A 19,166-nucleotide genomic window follows, 5' to 3' on the forward strand; every position below is an offset into this window, starting at 1 on the left:
ATTTTATCTCTGTTTTCTTCATATATATCGTTTTTCATGCTAGAAGTAGGCATCTAACAAAGGGAATCCAAGGGATATATACAACATCCACGTCTCCAGTGGCTATAAATAAAGTAGTTTTGCATATTGTAAGGTTTGTTGCTCTTGGGTTCGCTTGATATATATTCGACCGCCTCATTTATTTATTGTTACGTAAAAATAAATATTATTTGGAATATTATTGTTATATACTATATGTAAGAATGAAATCCCCACTCTTTAAAAGTCAGGGTAGCTATTTGTTTTATTAAGAAATATATATCTCCTACTAATTGTCAAGAAGGTCTTTATGCAGACCGTGGATGTAAGAACAGGTGATACTTAGACCAAATTGAGGTTGGGTAGATAAGAATTTTGCATTCCTCTAGTTTATTGAGGTATCTGTTAGATGTCGAAATAGTAACTGTAATTTTATCTCTGTTTTCTTCATATATATCGTTTTTCATGCTAGAAGCAGGCATCTAACAAAAGGATCCCAATAAGTGGTCGGTAAAAGCTGTAATGAAGGAATTGCCTGCAACACATATATTAGGTTTTGAAGAAATCATGTTAAAGAATAAACTATTTCAAATTGATACTTGATAAATATATCTTTTTCAGAGATATGAATGAAAAAACATGCACAAAAGTTCAGATGGTTGAACGATATGGCCAGAGAGTATAACGTCTTCCTCCTTATCACTGCTTATTCAATCAAATCAAATTATTATGGGATGTGGCAAACAATTACTACAATATACATGCAGATTAAGAAATATATATGTGGAAACGAGTGTCTAAGATAACACCCTTCAGTTTGGATGAACTCCATCATACACACAGAAGAATAAATTAACAAATGCTTAATTATTGACTTGAATAGTGGTTCAGAATGCAACAGTGACTGAATTAAATCTTCTGTATGTGGCATTATGATTCAGTGCTCATAATACCAAGACAGAGATGTAATTCATTGTCATGTCAGTAGTGATGAGAATTTAAACAACTAAAGGTGTTAAAAAAGTGTGTAAAGGTCTAAATAATATTATCATATAGTTAATTATATATAGATAATTAATATAGAGAACATTAGTACATATACTACATATAGTAGAATATCATATCAAGTGTTAAAGTGTCCAAGTTTTTCATTCATAGATATGTGTGTAATTATTCAGAATATATATTACCATTTGGTTAAAATGTACGTAAAGAACATGAATGATAATTGTTTTGCAGATATGGCAAATTCATTAGGGAAAATGCAGTGACGAAATCTAAATTTATCAAGAAAATTGTATACAGATAGTATCAGAAGAGACTAAGGAGAAATACAGTGATATCTGAATGACGCGACAAGAAAACACAGCAACGAAGGAAACAAGAACTAATCATCAAAAAGTAAATATGCTCTCTAATGAAAAGAGAAAATATTCTTTGGATATATTATTGTTAATTCGATGGATTACGCCTCTAGATGATACCATGTGTTAGGTGGTTTAAAAAATAGTTCCATATATATATATATATATATATATTTATAATAAAATAATTTTAATCTACAAACTGTAATTTATAAGTTCTTCTGTAATTGGTTATATTCTATATTAAGGTTTTATAATATTTTTGTTTCAATATTTTATTGTACTATAATAAACCAAAAGTCAATGTTACATACAACATAGCCAAGGCAATATAGCCAAGTTTTAACGCCATTAATTGCGATGACTTGAGTTCACTGCTATTTTAGATAGATAATAGATGAATATTTAGATAGTTCATGTTGCTTAAGATTTAACAAAGAGTGGACTGAAGTACTGACAGTTGATGGATGGATTGACTGACAGCTATTGTAAATATCAGCGGAATCTACATAACAAGTCAATTAAAAAGTCCCCGGCCTACCATAATAAAACAAATTTTTTTGGCCAAAACTAGTTTTTTTATCCAACATAATTCCCTTCAAGGGTGCTTTTCGGCGATTTCGTCCTTTATACAGTAATTTTGCCAAAAAAATTTAATATGCATATTTATGCATAATAATAAAATAGCATATATATATATATATATATGTATATATATATATATATATATGTATATATATATATATATATATATATATATATATATATATATAAATATAAAAGATATCAAAACGCCCTTTAATATTGACATGTTTTAGAGCGCATATGCACTCTACGTACATTTGCTATGTAGATAATAAAATGTGTTCAAACCGACGAGAACAACAGATGACAAGTAACATTCTGTCGTATATGTTTCTAGGAATATACATTTAAATTAACTTTAGTGGAATATTAGGCTCTGCTTGAGTAATTTAAACACTCATATTTGGTATATAAATTCACGTTTACGTACATGTACGTATGCAATACACGTGACATATGAACGTTCATATTGACTAACTAGCTGTAGTTTTAGAGCGATAATTAGTAATTATGTTCTGTATAGTTTTGATTAATTAATTTTCCAGTTTCGAAATTGTCGGATTAGGCTATTCAATAAGTTTTATAGTCCTATTGTCTTTGTTGAGATTATTTTGGTTTTGGTATAAATCTGAAAACCCTCTCGATTTCTTTTAAAGTTTCTTTGTGGGGTGTCGAGAACTTCAACTCTATTAAACTGAAGGTTGTCGTTAATATCCATCTTGTGCTTGATTAAATCTGACTAGAGAAAATTTCCATATCTCACACATCGTTGATGTTCCTCTATCTGTTTACTTATGATCCTACCGGATTCCTCTATGTATCTTTCCCACACTTATAAGGGATGTCTCTGTTTGGCTTGGTGTTAAAATATTCCCTCATTTTCATCATTGTCATTATCATTTATTGTCTAATACATTTATACCGGGTTAGTTTAGTTGCTCTCTCATTTTTCTCATCTCCGTTCTTGATTTCTAAATTCCCTTTATCTATCTTGCGCTCCAGTGAGTTCTAGGTATTCTTCCTCTGTAATTTCGTTTTATTAATTACATCTTACATTAGATACACGTTTACATTAGATGCTTAGTGCAATCTTAATATAAAGAAATAATTTATTACTACTGTTTACAAGCAACACGAGTACTGGATTAATATACTACTTAAGCTAAAGTTAAGAATACACTTACTTTATACACTAAACAAGTTCGTGTGTTTTGTTTCGTTTCAATCTTCTGATTTCCTGTGTGTTGTTTTGTAGCTTTATTGCTTCCACGTTGCTGTGGTTCATATATTTATTTCATTTCAACGTCATCATGCAGCTTTCCTTGGTTAGGTAGCAATAAGCATTGTTAATTAATCGTAGAATTTTGGATGCGTTGGATTACTAGTTGGTTTGATGTTTTAGTGTAACCCCGTATATCCAGACCATTGATCTAAAATAATCAGTACAGTCGCTTGACTTACCTACCTGATATGACCTACCATCGAGATATATTACGTGGTATTTAGCTGATACTGCTAGAGGAGTCAGGCATCAATCAAGTTGTATAATTAGTTTTTTGTCATTTCACCGCAATGTAAAATTAACATGGACAGATTTGGAGCTATTAAGTTGTATTTTCCAGTCTCTAGTCCATTTGGAGATCTTGCTGACCGCTACTTTTACTTTTTTCTACAGCATTAACCTTAGTCATTGGCAGATGTTGTAAAAGTACTGTTTCTTTTGTTGTTGGGATATTAGCAGTATAGAGCAAATACAGAAGTGGTCCCAGGACACTCGCCTGTGGAACTCCAACTGAAATAGATTTAAGTATTGAGAATGTTGACTAAATATTCCTTCGAAAAGATATTATTCCGACAGTCGACAGTAATCCCGTGGTAGCAATTTGTTCATTTTGTAGATAAATACCAAATGACGTAGCCGACAAAAGCTTGTGACAAGTCCAGGAATATTGCAGGGTACTATTTATTTTCTTCGAATGCCTTTTCAACCACCGATGGTACTCTGTAGACTTGGTGAATCGACCAAGTGGTGACATATTTGCATTTATTCATCTTGAAATTTTTCCACTACTTATCTTGTACTAAATATTCGGTCTTCTTCTTTTCCTTCTGAATCCACTCATACCATTCTTCTCTGTTCTTCAATATTCTCAATTCTTCAATTTTTATCTCTTCTATGCTCCCACTTTGTTTTCTTGTTAGTACGTACATTTTTTGTTTGTTGTGGATTTTTTGTTTTGTCTCCTGTGGATAAGACAATTTCTCAAAGTATTTTGCCACCTCTGAATTATTTTTTCTTTGTCTGTTATTGCATCTCCTTTATAATTTATTTGTCTACAATTACATGCTTTTTTACTCCTCTAATTTTTTTATTTTGTTTTTTATTTAATTATTTTTTAAAAGTGTATCCATATTTTTTGGTCCCTTTGTTATTCGATATACTTTTACCTTGCTCTTTTTGTATACCTCATAATTTTTTATTGATTTCTCATTCAGATAGTTTCTTCCGGTTTTATTTAATTTTTTTTATTTTCCTCCATTATGCTTCGGATTACTAAGAAATATTAGTTAATGATGACTAATTATCGCTATAAACTGATACGATGGTCTGAAAGACGTAATGAATTCCAGGAGCCTCTCCAGAATATTTATAATCCCCTAGACTTCATATACATGTAGTTCTTGACGTAGGTCGCGATAGCAACAACTTAGCTTGAAGTTAAATGCCGACCCCTGAGTCGTTATACCCGAATATGATACATTATATACCGAAAGGAGGCCCCACGAGAGCTTTTTTGACAGATGCTAATAATCATGCAGACAAAAGTCGGATTTATTATAAATTAAATTTGGTAATTTTGTATACATTTTAATGGAATATTTTCATAATTACTTGGTAAAGTAAAATTATATGTATGCTTATATCTATATTAACGAGCTAAATACGTGATAATGCATTATTCTATACTGATAAGTTTTATTTTTTAGAAGGTTAATTAATTTCGCCGAATTTTTTTCAGATTTATTAACTGTCAAATTTATAACAAACAATATTCAACGGCATCAAATAGAATCACCCAGAAATAGGTGCAGGTTTCAAAGCAACAACAAGAATCAAAGAGGAAAACTACTCTTGTGGTTTAAGTAAAAACATTGTAAATTTTATGAAAGAAATAATATGCAGTTATACTAAAAGTTACACTAAAGGTAATTATTACTTTAATACACATTTTGTTGCAACTAATCATCCATTTGTTTTAGACTAGTAAATATAAAAAAATTTTAACAAAAAATAATTTATTTTAAATTATGATTAAAATTTGTTTAAATTAAAATTGCTAGAAATTATGATTTTTAAGACTTTGATTAAATCAATAAAAAATTATGTTAAAAATCTAAGTTTGATTATTTTTGAATTTTTAGTGAGTTCCTCATTTGTTTTTTAAGTCGGTACAATTTTTTTGTTTAAAATATATTATTTTTCTAAAGATGCAGCCCGTATGAGGAAAAATAGGAATAAAGAAACAATGATTGAAATCAAGAAGCGCTTCAGGTCCTCAAATCCGCTACCTAGTCTAGGTGATTTTGCAAATGTTCTAACTAAATAACAACAAAAGGCTATTGTCCCCGCCGCGAATCGAACCCGAGATCTCCGTTTGGAAGACAAACTCTTTAATCATTATACCATAGAAGCAGTATTGCAAAATATTTTTACGACGTCATATATGCTATAGTTTTTGTTTATTTAAAAAAACCTGAACGGCTTCTGTACTGAATGACTGCCCATTTTCCATCACATCAGCTCAGAAATAACATTATACACAAACATCTGTTTATTATAGGCAAAAAATATGTAAAAACATTGTACGTGCCTGTGAAGTTTGAGCGATTCCCTCAATTATCCCCTTTCTCCTCTCATATCAGAAAAGGTATAAAATAAACAAAAACCAATCTAAGTAAGGCACAATTAAATACACACTCAAAATAAATAAAATATTAAAACAAAAATTAGTAATTAACATATTTTTATAAAACGAGAAAAAGTAAACCGAAATTGTTGATGCAAATACTGAGAAAAACCTGAGGCAATACGCGTAAAGCATATTTACCTTTCTACATTTGGTTGTTAGAAAGTATTGCTGTGTTTCCATCTTACGGTTTCCTTTCGGGTAAATGTTTTATTTGAAATCTCTGAAGCGTCAAGCATGAAGCATCTCGGCGTTTTGAAGTATTTCCTTTTGAAAATGTTAAATATGTATTGTATATTATGTTAATAAGATCTTTGTCCTCATTTGCTTCTTCCGCTGCTCCTTATGTATATTTTTCTCATAATTTCTTCCTCATCTTTCTTCCATAAATCTATATATATATATATATATATATATATATATATATATATATTCTCACAAATTTGATTTACATTTATGTATGTATATGTTAGTTTATTTTAATATTTATATACTTTTTGTCAGAATGCTGCCACATACAATTATTTTCGTACTGATTGCTGGTAAGTATCTCTATGAAATAATAAATAATTATATTACCTCAACGAACTATTAACCAAAACTCTACTCTGTAAACAACGTATATATGTGAAATTTGTCCAGCTAGTTTCGAATGAATACTCATGAGCAGCTTTCAGGTCATTTGACTTTTACTGTCGTCTGAGACAACTTTGTTACAACAAATAATTATTAATACTGACATTTCACAGTTCTCTCACAACCCCTTCTACTAACCGGAAATAAATCAGCATCTTTATGAAAGAATTACTGTTATAAGTCAAATGTTAAGAAAAAAAAGAGCCTTAAATAAGGACCGGCTGTTGTATTAAAACATAAATACAACAAAGAAGATTGATTACGGAACGGTGAACGTTGAAGATGAAGATTTAATAACTTTTACGTCATTGGAAAGATCATTGTGTCGGTCCGTCGTAGGTTTAAGCGGCATTACGTCTGACTGGCTGGTAATAAGACGATAACTATATTAGCAGAACGAATTTAATAAGCCCGAACAAAGCGAGCGGATTATTAACTAAAGATCAATGTTGAATTAGTTATATTGTTTCAGCCATGGTTCGGATGTTAAGGGTATATTGATAATTTTTTTCTCGTATAAGCTGGTGTAAATGTTAAATTGGATTGATAAATTATTCATACTCTCGTCCAAACAATTTTGCCTAAAGTAAATCACGGGTTGATATAATATTTACGCTATTAAATATACTAAGCTATTCTAGCAATTGTAGCGACCTTGAGGCATGTCGAATTTTACATCGTGGAATAACGGTCTACAAAATACCCAGAAATATAATCCCAGATGTTGAACACGGGCGGGGTGCCAGCAGCGCCAACTAGAACCCGATAACGAATAGCTGGCAACCCCGGGACGTTTATCTGGGATGTTATTGAAGGGTATTTCCGGTCATTCAGTAATCGACCATCGTTTGGTTTAGACCTGTCACCGTCGACTGCCCAAGCCTCGTCTCCAGGTAACACCGCTGCCATCCGTTTTATCTATTCTGTATTTTCCACATTTTTTTATATTGCCCATAAATAACGATCACATAATGTAAACACCACTGTTTCATTTTGTTTTACCTCCATTCACCGAGCCATATCAATTTATCCTAAACAATAGTATTTTAATTTTATATTATTTGGATTGTAATCGTCTAATGTCGACGTTTCTTGAGAAATGCAGGTGTTTGAATTAGTTGTCAGAAATTGCGGTATATGATCATTGTTCCCAACAAAACAGCTATTAATACATCTATAGGTAGTTTAAATCGGAAACGTCATGTTAGACAAGAAGCAGAGCAGATTAAATTCAAAGTCGAGCAACTGTACTGGTTAGTCGGACTATACTGTCAACTTGACCTAATATCAAAGATATTGGTTTATCAGTTAATAGCCGATTTAGACTTATGGAGTGCTACCAAACCAACTAGTAACCCAACGCAGCTAAAACAAAGTTCTGCCATTAATTACCAATACTTATCGCTACGAAACCAAGGAAGGGCTGCATGTTGACCTCTATATCAAATAAGTATATGTATTTTTTTGTTATTATTTATTTCTTATATTGTTACTAGTCGTTTCTGCCTAATCTACAATTTGTCTTTATGATAACTTAAATCTAGATATATAACTATTAGGACCCATCAACCCTATCTCTGTCTCTAGTGAAATAATGTTTATACATGTCACAGCTGTATTTTTTATTATATACACCTCACTACACAACAGTACACAATATCAGATGGTTTGATTCTTTTGAGTCTGTGTCCTGTTCGGGTGGTAGCCAAAAGCTCCATTATTTCAATATTCTCATGAGATTGTAGTATTTCCTCATGTCCCCTTGCAATTCTCCTAATTTTTTGACTGACTGTGGGTATCTGAAGGTCTCGATGTAGGTAATTAGTCTTATAGTATTTGGGTGCGTCCACAATACCTCTCAGGACTTTGTTCTGAAAAATTTGTATTTTATTTATGTTACTCTTTGCAGATCATCCCCGTAATTGAATTCCGTATGTCCATATAGGTTTCAGTATTTGCTTATATAATAGCAATTTATTATGTACTGATAATTGCGATTTTCTTCTAATGAGCCAGTACATTTTCCTATATTTCAATTCCAGTTCCTGTCTTTTCTTCTTTATGTGTTTCTTTCAGCGAAGTTTTGCAATCTAGATTCATCCCGAGATATTTAGCGTTGTGGGTATATGGAATGATAGTATTATTTAATGTTATTGGTGCTTGTACTCTTTGTTTATAGCTGAACTGCACATGTACAGATTTACATTCATTAATTCTTATTTTTAAAGCATGTGTAATTATTTATATTGTCACTTGCCTGTTCTAATTTTCATGAGGCCTCTTTACTGTTGTCTTTGACATCTATAATCGCAGTATCATCAGTAAATGTAGCCATCGTAATATTCTCCATTTGTAGTATATTACAAGTGTAGAGTAGATACAGCATTGGTTCCAGTACACTTGGGATCGTTATATATATATATATATATATATATATATATATATATATATATATATATATATATATATATATATATATATATATACATATATTTATGAAATATATGAAATGATAGAAGAGTTTGCCTTGACAATTGAAGTGAACCAAATCTCACGAACTTGTATAGTGCATAAGTGTATTCTTAAATTAATTTTTAGTACTTTAATTTTATAATATTTTGAGAAATACATACTGATGTTGTAATCCCGTACTCGCCTTGGTTATCTATTAATGCAACTACAGCAGAACAGTTTTAATAAATTAATTTGTCAATTAAGATCTATGACTAATCATATTTAATGGGGGATGTAATTAATTTTAAAAAATGACTGATTATGTTTAGTCATTATGTTTTTGGGTTTGTTAAATCTGAAAATGACTTCCCTTTTGCCACAGGGTAACACGTTTCTTGAATATTAGGGTTTGACATATGTCTAACGAATTATTACATTAAATTAATGGAGAATATACTTTAATCATATTATTTTTATTAACAAATCATTAACGATACATATTTTTATTTAATATACGTTCACTAGCATACACTAAAACCTTTCCCGTGACGCTCCTCCTTGTACATTTTCACTTATGGAATGAATTTGGAAAGTATCTCTGAAGCGGTTGTCAGTAATCTGATATTATGAAGCCCGTCCAATTTTTATGGCATTTTTTCTGCATTTATTAATGCATTCTTAATGCTCTAGTGAAATTGTCGACCTTGCTCTGCATACCCAGTTCCCAAATTTCGTACCAAAGATAGTCGGGAATGAAGAAAATATACTTTTAAACCTATTAGGAAACTTAAAACCGGAAATGCTTTAAGCATTATTTTACCGATTTGTTTATAGTTAAGGTCTTTATGATTGTCTCAGAAATTATGTATGGCCTCCTTTACCTTTGGTCTTTAGATGACCGGAAACTTTAAAATGATTTATTTGAAGAAATTTACATTTATGCAAAGTGATAAGTTGCTTCAACAATCCTAACATTATGTGGAGCAATGGTAAAAGAACTTTATGGAGGTACCAATGTTTCTTGAGAGCGTTTTTTTATAGCAAGTCCTGACGCCTTGGAATTTTTTGCATATTACTTTCATTTTCAGCTTATACAAATCAGTTTATAGAATATTCTAACAACTTTTTTGTTGCAGACCATTGTAATGAATGATAATAAGTGGTATTTTTGGTATTTAAATCATTTAATTTTAAATTTTAACAAAATGTTGTTTGAATGTATTATGTTTTAATGAAAGCGTATGAAAATTTGCAATTAGAAGACAAAGAAGGACGAAAGAATATCTACGTATTGTCTGTACTAATAAAGAATTGGTGGAATTGCTCTTCGATGATGTGAAATGTTCTCAAACCTACGAGTTTTTGCGGTTAAGATTATCGTAGTGGATGTATTTTAAAAAAAACAATCCACAGGATACTCTTATTTTTGATTGGCTAACAATTAAACCGTCACTTCTTGAAATATTATACGAAATACTCATTTGGTAGTCATTTTCTATCCTTATGAATATTTTCGATGGTATGTACCTGCAAATACGTGAAAACAGTTGATATGTCAACTGCTAAGTTATCTTAACGGTTTTTGAGCCTCTGATCTGTGGTTATATCCAACATGCATTACAATACATTACCTTCAAATTATTTTAGTCCTCAAGGAGGTTCTTTATTAATAACATTAAAATCCAACAGCTGTAATATAACGAAACAAGAGCTCCATAAGTTTCTAATAGTATTTGATGGGCTTTGACAGTATATTAAAAGAGAATAAAAAATTAATTAATTATGTCGAATGTATAATTTTAAACCTCCTCTAGTTTGTTAAGTACGCACTAAGTAACTCAATAATATTAAATAACAAACTATTATTTTTATGTATGAAATATCAAAACCAAAGAATTTACAGACATAATAGATATTTTGCATTTTCACCAATAGATATTGCTGATAAACATATATAAAAGTATCTAAAACACTGCTCCACGAACAAAAAGCACTATATTGGGTATACGACTCTAATTATCTGATATGAAATACATCTTATTTTAGGCGAATATGTGCCATTGAAAATGTTATAAATGTTATTTTAACAACCGAAATACTTTTGGAAGCATATGTTGAATTTCTTGATCTTGATGGAAATTTTTTATCTGAAAGTCTGAAGATTGAAGAACCCAATGGGAATCAGCCAGGACAATACTGAATGATGGAAGATGATCCGTATGAAAACAATCGTGAATAGTATTCAACCAAAACCTTGACAGACATAAATTGAAATTTCAGGTTGATTGCTTCACTTTATGCGTATAAAAGGACGTAAAAACGCTATTAGTTCCGTTTTCAAGTTATTAAATTATATGAAAAAATTATATTCAATATAATGATATGTGTTTAAATTTATTTCTTCTTTTAAATATTAACAAGTTATTTATAACCACTTAATAACGATAAAATACACATTTTTGTATTTGAATATTGAAATTTGAAATTGAAAATATTCTTAAACTTTAAACATTTATAACGACAACGCGAAAATATTAACTTTTTGTAATTTATTCGAGCAATTCGTTTTTATTAATTAAATCTCTTTCGAGAAATAATATTTATTTTTTGATTGTAAAAAAGTGATTTCATGATAATGAAAAATCAGAATTATGGTGCAAATGATATTGGAGGGAGGAAAACGCGATGGCCTCGAAATCAAATGGATATACGGAGTGAACCAAGAATTTAAGGCGAATTGCAAAAACACAAAAACTTGAATGTATAAAGCAAGCAGTCATGCAAAGTGTATTCTTAACTTCAACTTAAGTAATCTAATTCAATTTTAATTTGGGAAATACATACTGATGTATTAATCCCGTACTCGCCTTGCTTGTGTATTAATGCAAGTACAATAGAACAGTAGTTTGTAAATTAAGATTGTACTAAACATATGTAATATAAAATGTAATCAATTAAAAAATATACTATATTATTATCTATAATATACTATATAATAATTAATAAAAAGTAATAATTAATTAAAAATTAACATATTTGCATCAGTTTTGCAGAGAAGGTTAAATGTGAAACGGTTTTACCCATGTCTAGTACGAGGCTGGTTCAAATATGATGGAAACAACCGCTGTAGATGGCGCGCATGTATGTTTTGAAGTTCGTGGCTTGAGTATGTGATAGCTAGGTCCTTTACGAACAGTGTGTCATAATTTTCGTCGAGAACGCCTATTTCACGCGCTACGACCGTGAGTGAATGTCAAGTACCGACCGCCGTAGCGCAATGTATTGTCATTGGTTTTTTAGTATGGGTAGGCAGTAAAAAGAGGGAAATTTTTCTGCGTTTGCGAAATCAGTTCGGTAGTGAGTGCCTGACGGCTGCTGTGTTTAAATGGGCCAAAGCATTCAAGAATATCCGCGAAACCGTAGAGAATGAGGCGCATGATCGTCAACCGCGAACCAGCATCACACCAGACAACATTCGCCTCGTAGAACAACTTATTTTGGAGGACCGTATGATGAATGTTCGAGATATTTCGGCTGAATTGGTCATCAGTATTGGTAATGTAGAGTCAATCATCCGCGAGCACCTTCAATATCGCCAAATAACGGTGTGATGTGTTTTGTCGCCGCTTGCTGATGCGATACGAGGCGTAGGGGGATGGTTTTTTAACGCGAATCTGCACTACAGACGAGACATGGATACACTATTACACTCCCGAAAGCAAGCTGTCGTCTAAAGAGTGGAGAAAATAGGAGGAAGGGTTAGTCAAAGACCAGTCAAAGTGAAAAAAACCAGGTCCGCGGGTAGGGCTCTGTGTATGGTGTTCTGGGACCGGCGGGGCGTACTTTATATAGATTTCCTGCGCACCCAACGTACCATTAATGCTGCATACTACTCTGATCTTTTGAAAACATACGTGAAACCCGCTTATCACTCGAAACGGAGGAGCGCGAAGTGCGATTCTTCTCCAGGATAACGCACGTCCTCATTGCGCGCGTTTGACGCTCGATAACATATCGGAATTAATGTGAGAGGTACTGGAACATCCTTACAATCCGGATCACTTTGCGACTACCACATGTTCGGACCACTGAAACCACTCGGAGGTCAAAGATTCAACACCGACGACGACGTAGAGGAGTTCGTGCGCCCATGGCTGTCCGAGTTGCCCAAGGAATTCTTCGATACCGGCATCAAAAAAATTCCAGAAAGGTGGAAAAAACGCGTAACTAGTGAGGGACAATACCTAGAAAAACTGTAAATGTTTGTAAATTTTTTCAATAGCAAATAAACCTGTTAAAGTATTTGTCTCGATCATATTGGAACCACCCTCGTATTAGTATAATAAAGTACCAATGAAAGGTTCTAAAAATCTCATATGATATGAATGTGAATATAAATAAGGCAAATACAAGGTAATTATTTTAATTATATCACCATAAATATTATTTACTAACGGCTCTTTAAGCCTCTTATTGTGTCCATTAATAAGATTTGTCAAAAACACGAAAGCTTTCATGCTAATGTTTCTCATTAAATGGAATAGGAAAAGTTTGGTCCAATCAAAGTTTGAGGTCAAAGGTAAAATTTATTTTAAAGGTATAATATAAAGCCGAAATATTAATTAATAAATGTTTTCCCGTTTTAAATGACCCTTTCATGTTTTATTTAAAATATATTTGTATTTTCTAATACATAATAAACTGGAATCATATAAAATAAATAAATGAAACAATTAATATTATATATAGAAAGGTAGATAAGTTTACAAACGATAAATAGGTAAATAGGCAAGGAACGGTTTATTGAGTTGTAAGGAGAGAAAATAATGTTGTAAATAAATTACAAATTATTTTCTCTTTTCTTTGCGTAAATTAATGTAAATTAATTAAATGTAATTAATGTAAATTAAAGACAAATTAATAATCCATCCGCTGTGCTGAAAACCATTATGAACTGAATGAAAATGATTTACTATATTGTCTGTCTGGTGTGCTATAAAATTGATTTCATCATCGAACCCAACTGATGATTATACACCCTACATACAAGAACTCTGCTGCTTCCATTTTCTTTCCTCTTAATTCTGATTAAATCTTGACTCCCTTGACTGTTTCTTGAAGAAGCAAATGATAGTTCGGATTGTACGCTTCTTTTGAAGTTATCTATACATAAACCCCATGAATGATTATTCATCGAACTATATAAATTATCAAGTGTTCAGGTTTTACAATAGTTGTATCACATCTTTTGCAGCGTAGCGTTGCATAGCATATCGCAGCCCTTCCATGAATGTTAATGGAGCTCCTGCCATAGTTCTTTTGTCCAAACAGTATTACTCAAGCGAGTATTGAGTTTTGCTATCACTTTTCACTCAACTTTATATTTCACCCACTATCTTTTTTCGCCGATGACGGGTCACCGTTAAACGTTAAACAATGCAGCTTTCTTGTCATACATGATGCCGCTATTCGAGCCTCAACGATTTTCTATATTCGAAGTTTGATAAATCATACATTTCACCGATTTTTTGTTTTAACTGCCGTAGAACAAGGCGTATAATATACTGAAATATAATAACAAAGCTTGGCATTTAAATGACTAGTACATTATACGTTTCATATTATCTACACGGAAGAAATGTTGATAACATCTAACAAGATGTACTATATTGTATTGTGTTTTATTATATTGTATATACCATCACGTTTATAATTTAATATTAAGGGAAAAATGGTGTTACTGCGCATTAAATTATATGGCGTAGATTTGCATATTTTTCTAGTGCATTGAAAATGTTTGAATTTTGCATTTGCGAGAAAATTTTATTTTTTACTTCAATTTGAAGAAAACGGCAGCTGAATATCATCGAATGCTGCATGTAGCCTATGGGAACCATGCTCCTTGATTTCAACACGTGAATATTGATTTTAACGCTTTAGAAAGCGTTCTGGACAGGCAAATAAAATTGAGGACGATGTTTTTAAGGCAATACTCGATGAAAATATCAGTGGGGATCGCTGTAGACCTCAACTGAGGTATTTGAATCGAGCACTGTTCGAAAACGGTCAGAATACGAGCATGGACAAAACAATGCTATTTTTCAGCATGACAATGCAGGATTACAGGTTACAGAACCGGTAAAAATATACTTTTAAACCTTAAAATGGTAAATGGTATCCGACCGCAGCATTGTCCAGACCTTGCTCCTTCTGATTATTACTTGTTAAAACGTATGAGCAGTGCTTCACTTCTCACGCGTACTTTGGTTCCAAAAATAGGGTCGACATATGGAGAGCCTCAAAGGAACTGAAACCTTACCTGAAAGATGGAAAAAAGTAGCAGCTATCGATGGACAATACTTTGAATAAAATATACTTTTCCGATTTTTCACAATTTGTTTCTTAATGTTCAAATCTCTTATTCTGTTGACTTTCGCTCTTTATGTTTTACTCTTTCCTTTCTTTGTTCTGTAAAAGTTCTATTCTAATTCTATTGCAAATATTGATGATTCTGTTCGGTTCCTAAATTCCTTTTAAGTACCCCGGTACCTGAACCCCCATTATACAGAGCACTCGACAACGAGCCGATGAGACATCCTTTCTGTTAGACACGTATTTTCTATTTGCTCGATGTCTTTCTTATATTGGCCTAGCTTTACCAAACATTCGATACAATGCTATATTTTATATTGTCTCAAGTCAAGGTCTTTTTCCATGTCACAAATATTATAAAAACAGTAGAATGGTACAATGAATTAGACTTCTAAACTATACAAAAGAAAAAACAGTTTTCGTAAATGTAAATAACTATAATTACGTCGCAATAAATTTAACGTAAAACATATGTAGTATATTCAAAATTACAGTAAACTCACGTCATCAATATGTGCCTGTCGCATATTGTGAATACGTTTTATAGTCAGACAATATTTTCCTTCTCATTTTATTATATTTAAAAAGAGATAGAATGCTGTCTGATAAGTTTGAACATCTCGAATTATCCTGTCAAAGTTGTCAAACGTCTCTAAAATTCTTCAAAATATTAATTATAATAACTACAGATTATATATCTGCAAACGTTGTCTTAACGCTTTGCTTGTTTTGATAAATTTTAAATCGCTGCTTATTATTACCATTATTAAAAATTCCAATACCAGACAGAATAGATTGCCTCTTAATTAGTTACTTCGAACAGGAACTAGATAATGGAGGCCCCCTCTCGCTATAAAATTCATTAGAGAGGTAAGCATTTTTACTGTCAAATAGTATGCTAGACCTAACAGATTGCATCCTGATACTTCGAACAGGAACGATATAATACCCTCTTGCCAGTAAAATTTGGTAGAGTCGTAAACATTTTTACTGTTAAATATTAAGTTGCTGTGGTTTTTATTAAATGTAGTTTTAGGGTGTTGGTGCTGAACCGAATATTAGAACCGAAAGGGTAACTGATTCAAAAGATAAGATTTCAAAAAATTACAAATATAATCTTAGAATCACCGAAAAGAGACCGTCCTTATACTAAGTGGGTGACCAATCGAGATCAGCTTGATGTTAGCTCTATCAGAGAACAAATATATCAAATGTATATCAACAGCGAGTAGCTTTTTCGACATAAAGATAACTTAATGCAATTACTTTAAAGAAAACTATTAATCTGAAAAGCCTCCATAGAGGGCTTAGAGATATGCAGCTCTTTGAGGGATGTAAAGCATCTTTTTATAGACTCTTAGGTAATATATTTAAATAATACATTTAAATGGTGTAAAGATAATCCTCGAAGAGGTCGAATGGAACTTCCAGATATTTACAATACAAATACAATTACACGATAAAACAATACACTTTTCAAAAGCATATAATAAAATCAAGGATAACTTACTATTTCAATATGTGTATTTAGATGAGACATGAATATTTCAGAAAGTATATGTGTAGACTAAGTGGCAAGATGATAACAAAAATAGTGTTAAGACAATAAAACTTGAAATAAAAAGAAAAACGTCGAAATAACAATTGATTATGATTTTTTCAGCCATAAAATGTTTTAAAAGTTCACTGCAGATCTATTTTTGTATACAGGAATGGTTAATAACCGCTTCAGTATGGATGAAATCGATCAGGCAACTAACAGCTTAGTTATGCACTTGAATGAAACTTTCTTAATATGGGATTATGATTCATTAGGGAGAATGTAATGATTAACTTTGTCTAATCAAGATCTATATATACAGGCACTAACAATTATTAGACAATTATGTTTATACTGGAATGTTAAATAATGTTGATTTCACATTTATAAACAACAAGTGTTTTGAAAAATCCTTTCTTATATTCACAGCTGACAATTGAAAACAATAAATACAATTATATTAGGTTAGGTATATTGAAAGTAACATCTTAATTTTAAGATTGATCAAAATATTATTTACATAGTTGAATGTTCCTTCAAGCTGAATGCCAGCTGATCTCAAAGCATTTTATATTTTTAAGTGTGATATATATATATTTGATAGATAGTTACGTTTTGTAATAGTTAGACATGTTGGCTCTTTTAATTAAGACGATTTCAATGCAAGGTCGAAAAATGAATTTTTCTTTGATTATCGGCAGCCTGTTGTCCTGCAAAAGGTCTAGCTTATTTCGTTACTTGTTCAGCTGAGGCTATTTAGTATTGATACTCCAGTAGATGTTAATTAAAAGTTAGACGTAAAGTTAGCTTTGGTAAAAATGTTAACTATAAGTAGCAGAATATCCTTGCCTTAACTTTATCATGTACAGACAAAATTATAGGTCCAGAAAAAGTGTGAAGTCTCCTCAGGGCTTTATAAATATCATGGAGTATTGCTTTGATGATTTCAGAGCCAGTTCAAATACAGAGCAGGGTTACTGCATCACCAACATGAACTAGTTTTTCGGAACCAATAATGTAATTCGGAATTATAAATGTCATATCTAAGTAGCTAAATTAATTTATTTTCACAATACGTAAATTAATATATAAAATCAGTTATGTTAAGAGAAAATAAATTAATATTGTTACATTATGTTAAAAATAGATATTTTCTAATGGTCAAATACAATGATTTAGGTAATAATAATTACATGGGAATACGTTCTCTATAATCATAATTAATATTCTCATTTTTAGTTTTTGCAAAGCAGTACCAATTCTACTTACCGTTTGTTGCTCGTTGACCCTTAACTCTTCTTCCAACTCCCGGTGAAACTAACGCTAAAGCACGATCCGGTCTCAGGGAATACCTTTTTTCAGTCACCACTGGTACCGGAAGTGGCTCGGATGGAGATACTGGCGCTTCTGACCATACGGCTTCAACCATCGAATCGATGCTGGATGATCGAGGAAGTCTGCTGATCCCTGGATCTCGTCTAGAACAAAAAGTATAATTCGAGTTGTGTTATTGTGTTATGTTATCATTTTTAATATGTCGATTTGATATACTGAACATTTTAATACGACATGATTATTTTTTCATGTTATAGGGTTGACCATCATGCACGTTGCACCAACATTTAAAATTATCACATGCATGATGGTGGAGCAGTCAGTGGAGCTTGCGAGAGCTTATTATATGACATGGGAAAGAATGGATAATATACTATAAAACTGGATTAATTGAGTGAGTTACTGTAAAGCTAATTAAAACTGTTTTTTACTAATAATAGGAAGTCGATGTTCTTAAATAGAATATCAATCATGTAAGCCATTATTCAATGTAATTTCAATAGCATTATTACAAAACATGTATCATTTAAATAAGTGATATATTTCTTAAAATATTTAGAGGTTAAACAAAATAACATGTGCACCATATAATTACTATACCGTTGATATAGTATTAATATTATACAACATAGGGCAAAAGTCCCGATTCCATTTTGATTTCCTATAACTTTTCTCAAAGAAAAGATAACTAAGTTTGGTTTTCATCAAAAGTTGGTCTTTACATTTTTTTGTTATGATTGAAACATTATATCGGCGAAATGGTAACCGCGATTAGCTATGCAACTTTCGGCTCTCTTTAAGTCCTTTTTCATGACATCTTGCATCATCTGATTCTGAATTTCTTCAATTTCGTGACGAATATTGCCTTTAAGATGTTGAATCGTTTGCAAAATG

General features: G+C 31.6%; 1 protein-coding gene across 1 annotated transcript in view; it reads right to left on the reverse strand.

Annotated features, from left to right (window-relative positions):
* Positions 1-19,166, reverse strand: part of wake (ankyrin repeat and fibronectin type III domain containing protein wide awake) — a 429,559-nt gene that overhangs the window by 344,824 nt on the left and 65,569 nt on the right. The window contains exon 3 of the mRNA XM_076414707.1: positions 18,207-18,415. Within this exon, the coding sequence (XP_076270822.1) occupies positions 18,207-18,415 (209 nt within the window). The remainder of the gene's footprint in view (positions 1-18,206; positions 18,416-19,166) is intronic.

The sequence above is a fragment of the Rhynchophorus ferrugineus genome, unplaced genomic scaffold (assembly GCF_030347505.1).
Source record: "Rhynchophorus ferrugineus isolate W39M unplaced genomic scaffold, kcgeb_rfMv2 rfM1, whole genome shotgun sequence".
Lineage (NCBI taxonomy): Eukaryota > Metazoa > Arthropoda > Insecta > Coleoptera > Curculionidae > Rhynchophorus > Rhynchophorus ferrugineus.